Here is an 8,159-nt window from a genome sequence, read left to right as displayed (position 1 = left end):
TCCGATCCGCATCCTATTCGGATTCTGATCTATTTTATTGGACTCGGATTCGGACTAATTTTAAACTAATTCGGATCGGATTTTTTTTCTTCGGATCAAATCGGATTCGAATCGAACTCGTATTAAATTGCCATCCCTACTTACATCATGTTCTCTTCAGCTTAATTTCAATCCAGTTTCTAATTTTCTTCTCCCATGAATAATTCATTTCAGCTCTATTCAATTGAGTTCAGTTCAATTCAGCTCCAATCTTGAATTGAGTTCAGTTTAGCTCAATTCAGCAAATCAGACATTTATTTGATCTAGCTTCCCTACATTATTCGTAAAGTTTCGTAAGTTAAAAAAAAAAAAGAACAAATTCTTTGGATTTTACATCAAAATTCGAAAAACTCTTAACAAAACACTTTTCAATTTTCACTTAACATATCAACTCTTCCCTCCCAAAACCCCAACTTACCAGACCACCACTTACGCAATTCGTCGAAACAAGGCGCAACCATGTATGGTGGCGGTAAGTTCACTTTTTCTCTCTCTTTCCTTTGTATTCCGCCCTAAATTACTTCAATTTCTCCATCATTTATGCACTACTTCTTTAAATCGTTAATTTTCATGGAATTTTTCATTATTTGCTAGGGTTTTGGGGTTATGATTTTATGTTAACGGCTGAATTGGAAGTTGATAAATGCAATTGTACATTGTTTCTGCATTTCTAGGGACAAATTATTGGGATAGTTACTTATGTTATAGCTCTATGTTGTTCTTTTCAATTGGTTGCAGGATCAATTTTTTTAGTAAAGTTCAAAAATTTTGTCACATTGTTGAATTTTATGTATTAGCTAGTGATAATTTGCTATTATTTGATAAAATTTGATTTTAGAAATACAATTGTATTATAGTTGTATCAGAACGATCCCTGTAAATTGAATGAACCCATCTTTGTTGAAATTCAAACTTGCCATGAACTTCCCGGTTTCACTTCATTTCACTATTATTTTATTTTATTATTTTAAGTTATTTATGATTAAGTTGAATGCTTTTACCAGTTAGTCACAAGAAGAATTTCGTCAATGATTGTCGTATATGTCTTGATAAATACTACGTATGAATTAGATTTTTATGGTTCTTGTTTAAATTCAACTGCAAATTAGCTGTAGCTGTACAGGACTTGAGAACATCCGTTTTATCGAATGAAACCATTATATTTATCATAAAAATTTAAAACTTGGACTTCTTTGTCTATGTTTATCCGTCTTTTCATTCATAATAGAGTTGTATTCTTTTAGTTGTTTATAAAAAAGGAATATTGTCGATGATTGAAATATTCTGCCTATTTTTGGAGGGCAGGGTTTGGAGGTGGTTTTCAAATAACTTTATTTAAATTAATTTTGATTTTTTTTTTCAATGATGCGTAGTTTCTTATCCTTTTATGTTTATATCTGCAAAATAGATGAAGTATCAGCAATTGTGATAGACATGGGGTCTCACACTTGCAAGGCAGGCTATGCTGGTGAAGATGCTCCCAAGGCTGTCTTTCCTTCTGTAAGTGCTTCATCATATTCTTCATTCTGATTTAAGTGCTTCTTGTTCCCTTGTTTTTCATTATTCCAGTAAATGTTAAGGTTTTTTTTTACTGCTTTTGGTAGCTTTTCTTGATTTAAGAATACTTGATATTTTATCCTTTAATTCTAACTAATATAAATCAATAAGTTTTTGGTTTAGGACGTTGTTGCAAAATAAATATAGTTAGGGAATGGTGAGAGTAGTTTAACTAAAAAGTTGGTTAATGGTGATGGCCTTTTCAAATCAGATCATAAAATTTTGGAACTTCTTTACCGTTCCATCATGAATCTTTAGAGCCTTATTTTAGGCTATTGGACAACATTCACAACTCTTGTAAAATGATCTGGCAGAACTTTTCCTTGTCACTCGCTCAACTACCCCTACAGCGGCTATTGGAGTATAGGACATAGGAGCTCTATGATGGTGAACTAGGTTTCAATTTACCCTCTTTAGTCCTATCATATATGATGCTAGCATTGTTGGAATTGAAGGAATTTTCAAGTCTAATACTAGGAAAAATTAAACAAAACAATGGTGAATTGAAATTGGTTAGTCGTGTCAAGTAGGGACTACTAATGTTTGATTTCAGCGCAAATAGGGTTCTCAATTGTATTTGCCAATTCTTTACCTTAAGTTTACACACTGATCTCACATAGACACTTTAGTTGAGAGGTTAGAGTTACATGATCTTATTCACAAAGAAAGAAATAGAAGAAAAGGAAGAAGATGAATGAACAATGTTGTGTGTATTACTCATGGAGAGTCATTGAGTACATATTGAAGAAGATGGTTTATGCAGCAGCTAGGAGATGCCAAAATTCATGAGATATCAATGCCATTAAGAGAAATCAATTTGAGAAAATAGAGTTTGAAACTCCCTTATTAACAGGAAATCAATCTTGAAATTACGTTTAATTTTATAAAAGCCAAAAGGTCAAACTTATTTTAGATTGACAAGGTAGCTGTTACAAAAGGAATCAAAGAGAAGAAAACTAGGTTTTTTTTCCCAGACTTTTGCTGCTTAAATTTGCGCCTTATTGGGCAGCTTTGTTCTGGTCTGGCAAACTTCTAACCAACATCTTTCCTTTGCCATTTTGTCAACGTCAAAGCTTGCCTTATCGGTCAGCTTTCCCCTTGGAGTATGGGCAAAGCTCATGTTCAGATTTTATTAAACTTTGTACCAACATGCATATCCTCAAGGCCCCTATTTGTGATTAACATAGTGTTATAGGCTAAATATTTTGTTTATCAGTGCTTATGCCAAGTGAAGATCTCAAAATGGAATTCCTCATGCACATCTGCATGTATTTGTTCAGTTATTATTTCCCCTAATAGTCTGTGTAAAACTGTAAATTGTATGAGAGTTGTCATTATCTTTAGTTGATATTCCATTATACAAAAAGAATCTGGCGTCTGGTTATCTTTTGTTGATATTGGGCTCTTTGCAATTATTGTACAGATTTTATGTTCTTCCCAGTGCATGATAAAACTTGGTCATTGGTTTATTCTTTTCATGAGTTATGGTCAATTGGTCATGTCTTTTAATGGACGATTTTCTTCTACAAGTCCTTATTTATGCATTAAGGAATTAGGGTATTATTGTTTTGGTGATGAAGTAACAGTAATGATGACGTTCATGATTGTGCATCTTAGTTGTCTCTTTGTTATTAAGTGTAGTGGTTCAATTATCTAAATTTCTCCTCTTTCTTTTCATTAATGTTATGAAGGTGGTTGGAGCAGTTGATCAAATGGAGGTTGATGTTCCTGATAACCCTGAAAAGAACCTGGGTTCAGCTCCTGATTCAAACAGTACTGTGAAAACCTTTGAATCTGAGAAAGAAAAGAGTAAACGCAAATTTTATGTTGGATCGCAATCCTTGGGATTTCGTCGTGATAATATGGAGGCAAGTGACTGATGTAATTCTTCCCTTATAAATCTCATAATTTTGTGATTGTGGAGAATATAATTGAGTGTAGGCTGCAAGATTACCTGAACAAGGGATAAATATTGAAAGATAAACACTTTGCTGCTTTCTTACTTGTTATAAAATAAATTCTAATGTAGCAGAAGGAACATTGTGGTTAATGTAGCATATTAAAAAATGAACCATACATTTCTTGAATTATTTATTTATTTATTATCTTATGGTATCTTGTATCCTACTCTATCAGGTCTTATCTCCCTTTAAAGACGGAGTGATCGCAGACTGGGATATTGTTGACAGCATATTGGACCACGGTTTCAGGTGATTGGAATGTTTTAATTCCTTGGTTCCTAATATGAAAGGAGTGGACAATATACTAACGTTGAAAGTGATGATAGTAATAATGCTCTGGGAATTTAGTTTTGTGTCTTCAAAAATGTTCACTATTGTATTTTCTGGCTCAGTTTCTATTGAATGAGCTTTATATGAATTTCGACTATTGATTGAGGTTGTAGGAGAGTTGCCAGTCACTTTCTTTGTTAGTTTTGTGTAGATGATCACCCAAGGTCTTAATATATAAAGCAGTACACAAATTTCGTATATAAAGTCTTTTCTCATCTTGCTTGAAGCAAATTAAGCCTTGATTCCAAAAGCTTAAAGATTGGTCTAGGTTAATCGCCCTATTTAATAGTGTCATGGTGCAATTTCTTGCAAGTTACTTGATCATTCAAGAATTACAGTGGATCTTTGCGATGCAAAGAACCTTACATAAGGTACTAGTGATTGATCTTTTTTTATAGGTGATTGGGAAGTCCTTAACATCCCTTGGCAATAGATTTTTTGCCATTGATCTTTTTTATATAGGCTTAGAATTTTTTTTGATTAGAACCTTGGGATGTCTTAGAGCATGTATGTAAACAAAATTCATCATTTCACTCGGCCAATTATATTCAATAAATAGTTCTACTAAAAGCCTTGTTATGTATTTATTTGTAACAGAAATTTTGTAAGGAGCAAATTTAGTTAGGGTTGTTAGTGATGTATCAACTCACCAAGACAAATTAAAATCCTAATAGGAATAATAATAATAAAAAAAAGGCTCTGTTTGGTTTTATTTTTTAGTCTGAAGTTATTTAATTTGAAATTATGTGAAAGTATTTGATTTGAACTTATCTTGTCTCGTCTTAAAATAAAAATTATTTTTTCTCCGAGATTGCCATACTTGTTTGTGATTATTATCCTGTTTGTTTTATCTTATTATAAATTATCTTATCTTATATAAGACAAAATAGATAAAATTAAGTTCATACTTCCTCCGTTTTTTTACTTGACCCGTTTCTTTTATCACGCTCGCCAATGCAAAACTTTAGCAATCAATTACTTTAATTCTTCATAAGTAAATCTTATTAAAGTTGTATATTACGATAGTACTTATTGAGACGAATTAAAAAAGATATCATATGAATATATTTTTCCTTACATATCATTCACAAAAGACGGTCAAAGGAGAGGTGGTGAATAGTGTAAAAGTTAAAGCGGGTCAAGTAAAAAAGAACGGAGGAAGTACAAAATAAGTTATGGCCTAAATTATTTAAGTGCTGATAAGTTAAGCCAAGATAATATTAGTTCAGATATTAAATAAAATAATATAAGTTCAGACAAAATCAGATGAACAAAGAGCCTTTGCCTAAAATTTTCTCTCTTGTTGTATCAATATTGCGATCCTTAAATTTCTCTGTGCTTTAGTAATTTACTTCCTATGCTTATATGCTTGACTGCTTGAGTTTCAAAAATATTAATGTAAATATATTCAGTGTTATTGTTTTAACCCATGTAACTATATTAATAGGAAAAAAAATAGCTATATATAGTTTATAATTTAGATCTTTATCCTCTTTTTAAGCCTCTTCAACTGTGTGATCCTTGCCTAATTTATTTCCTAGTTAATCTATGTATTTATACAAGACATATTGTAATATATTTGATATCACTTGTAGGGAATGTCTACTGATTGATCCAAAAGAGCATCCGATGTTACTTGCAGAGCCATCTGCAAATAATCAACAGCAAAGAGAAAGGTGAGCTTGAGCTATGTATGGACTTAGTGTTTAGAGATTGTAATAATAGTGATGTGGTTGCAAGGACATCTTATGTAGAGATCCTGCTGAATGGAGACAAAGTGTCTGATGAGTGACATATTACCCCTTCCATCCATGTGAAGAATTGCATGTTTGCTTTGTTGGCAAATTTTTCTCTTTTTGTCTTTTATGTTGATCAATGTGCATAGCTTCTAAATTTACAGCAGGTCCTCAGCTCCAGTTCACAGCTAGTAGTATGTTCTTTTGTTTTAACATTCATCTAGACATCCTGTTAACTTATTTGTAATTGGAAGAATGCTGTTTGCTTATTTACTTCTAAAGAGGATATTTATTTTATTCATCTAGATGTGAAGTTTTAGGATGATTTTGCTGTGCGCCATGTATGCTGTATTTGTAATAGAAAGTAGGTGTGAAAATAGGTGTTGGGAAAATTTTAGATTGGAGGGAGAATGTGGCCTCTTACTTTATTATTATTATTATTGTTATTATTAATAATTCCCAACTATGGGCGATTTACTTTTAATAATCCTAACTAAAGTTTATTATGTAATAATCCTAACAATTGGGGGTGTTTGCCACCAATAGTCCCAACCGGTCAACACAAAGTCAATGACTTGTTATAACAGGTTAGCATGACACGTGTTAACATGTGATTGGTCTAATTTTTTTTTTAAAAAAAACATAAAAAAAAGCAAAAAATTTCTAACCACCAACAATCATCGCCAAACCCTAAACCCACATATTAACACGTCAAAAATCGGCCGATCACCCCAATTAACCAGACCGGTCGGTCGGCCTTCCACGACCCTAATAAACCTAGCCCCGACCCCTAAACCACCTACCTAGCCACCCCAATCCCAAAAAGTAGCCTAGTATCGTCGTGGTGGTTTTTGAGATCAGGGAGGCTGGGTAGGCGGTTATGGGGTCGGGGCTACGTTAGTTGGGGTTTTAGAAGGTCGGATGGCGAGTTTCGGTGGTTATGGGGTGAACAGACCAATTTTCGTCAAGTTAAGGGTTTTAGATTGGGGTGGTTTTGTTGGATTTCGGCGAGTTTTGGGGATCGGGGTGGCGGTTTCGGGTGTTGGGGCTAGATCAGGTTGGGTTGTGGAAGGCCGGCCGGCCAGTTTTAGAGGTTTCGGTGGTCGAAGGTTTGCTGGGGAAGTGGTTTTAATGGTCGGGGGTATGATGGGGAGGTGGTTTTAGTGGTCGGGGGTATGTTAGGGAGGTGGTTTCGGTGGTCGGGGGTATATTGGGAGGTGGTTTCGGTGGTCGGGGGTATGCTGGGGAGGTGGTTTCGGTGGTCAGGGGTAGGCTTGGAGGTGGTTTTGGTGGTCGGGAGGTTGTTGGGAAGTGGTTTCGGTGGTTGGGGGTTGGCTGAGAGGTGGTTTGGTGGTCGGGGAAAGGTTGCCGATCGGATTCCGGTAAGGTTGGGAAGTGATGGGGTGGCTGGGAATTATTGGGGATTTTATTGTTTTTTTTTAATTTTTTAAAAAAATTTTGCACCATTCACATGGTGACATGTGGCTAAAAAAAAACTCTTTCAGTAGGTTACGGTACGGTTATCGGTGGACTATTATTGGCAAACATCCCCAATAGTTAGGATTATTAGATAATAAACCTTAGTTGGGATTATTAAAAGTAAATCGCCCATAGTTGGGGTTATTAAAGTGTATTTTTCCTTATTATTATTGTTATTGTTATTGTTATTATAATTATTATTATTATTATATCTCAAAAACAAAAGTCATACAACTTACAATAAATTAGTGGGTAGCTGAGATAGGCCCCCACTCCTCTAGCTATAGCAAAGCCTACCCTAGTGAGCACGAGCACTAATGTCTTGCGTCGTCGAGAACCTCTGAATCCGCTTCAATAACGCAACAGCCTCCGTCTCTAATTCCCCCAGCGAAGAAAAGGAGAAGGGAATGAAACCATATCCAATCGCCACACAACAATCTTCATACTTAGCCCGCTTCCGATGAGCCGCACCAGCCATAACCCGTCCCGGAACAAAATCAGATAGCCTTGTCTGTGTCAAAGGAGAAGACCCTTTGAAGTCAACACATACATCACGATCACGATCCCATGAATAAAGTAAAACATCGCAGGTCTGAGGGCCCCATCATTCCCTCCAGACAATCCTATGTCAACCTCCTTTCTTGCTGAAATCCAGATTTATAGCAAATATCAACAAAAGTATCCCGAACAATATTGTGCCGATGTTTAGTACCTACAATACCAGCACATGACACCGCATGGTCGCTGAATACATCCCCCGTAAAAACCCAAGAGCAAGCAGAGCACGGTGTTGTCGGGACAGAGAACAATGGAACACCCATTCGATAATACAACACACATCGGTATGTTTTAGCGTTCATCGTTTGACCTAATCTAGAAATAGGGACTGCCCGAAGCCAAGCAGAGGTGTGATCACCCTGCTGCGACTTCCACAATGCTAACTGCCGAGGAGACAAAGAAAAGGTGGATTTTGCATAAGCGGTAACCTTTGTGAAATATGTATCTGCCAATTTCTTCATGAGTTTCGAGGCAGCGACCTCACAAGGATTACCTAAAA

The 8,159-nt window shown here is 35.3% G+C and overlaps 1 protein-coding gene across 1 annotated transcript in view; it reads left to right on the top strand.

Annotated features, from left to right (window-relative positions):
• The first annotated feature begins 243 nt into the window (after window positions 1-243).
• The window catches only part of LOC110724247 (actin-related protein 4-like), a 22,853-nt gene continuing 14,937 nt past the window's right edge, over window positions 244-8,159 (top strand). The window contains exons 1-5 of the mRNA XM_021903660.1: window positions 244-511; window positions 1,448-1,539; window positions 3,288-3,464; window positions 3,733-3,806; window positions 5,483-5,563. Coding sequence (XP_021759352.1) covers window positions 499-511; window positions 1,448-1,539; window positions 3,288-3,464; window positions 3,733-3,806; window positions 5,483-5,563 — 437 coding nt within the window. The 5' untranslated portion in view covers window positions 244-498. The remainder of the gene's footprint in view (window positions 512-1,447; window positions 1,540-3,287; window positions 3,465-3,732; window positions 3,807-5,482; window positions 5,564-8,159) is intronic.

This window comes from Chenopodium quinoa, unplaced genomic scaffold (assembly GCF_001683475.1).
Source record: "Chenopodium quinoa cultivar QQ74 unplaced genomic scaffold, ASM168347v1, whole genome shotgun sequence".
Lineage (NCBI taxonomy): Eukaryota > Viridiplantae > Streptophyta > Magnoliopsida > Caryophyllales > Amaranthaceae > Chenopodium > Chenopodium quinoa.
Note: the sequence above shows the minus strand (reverse complement) of the source record. Positions and strands in the feature narration are given on the sequence as shown.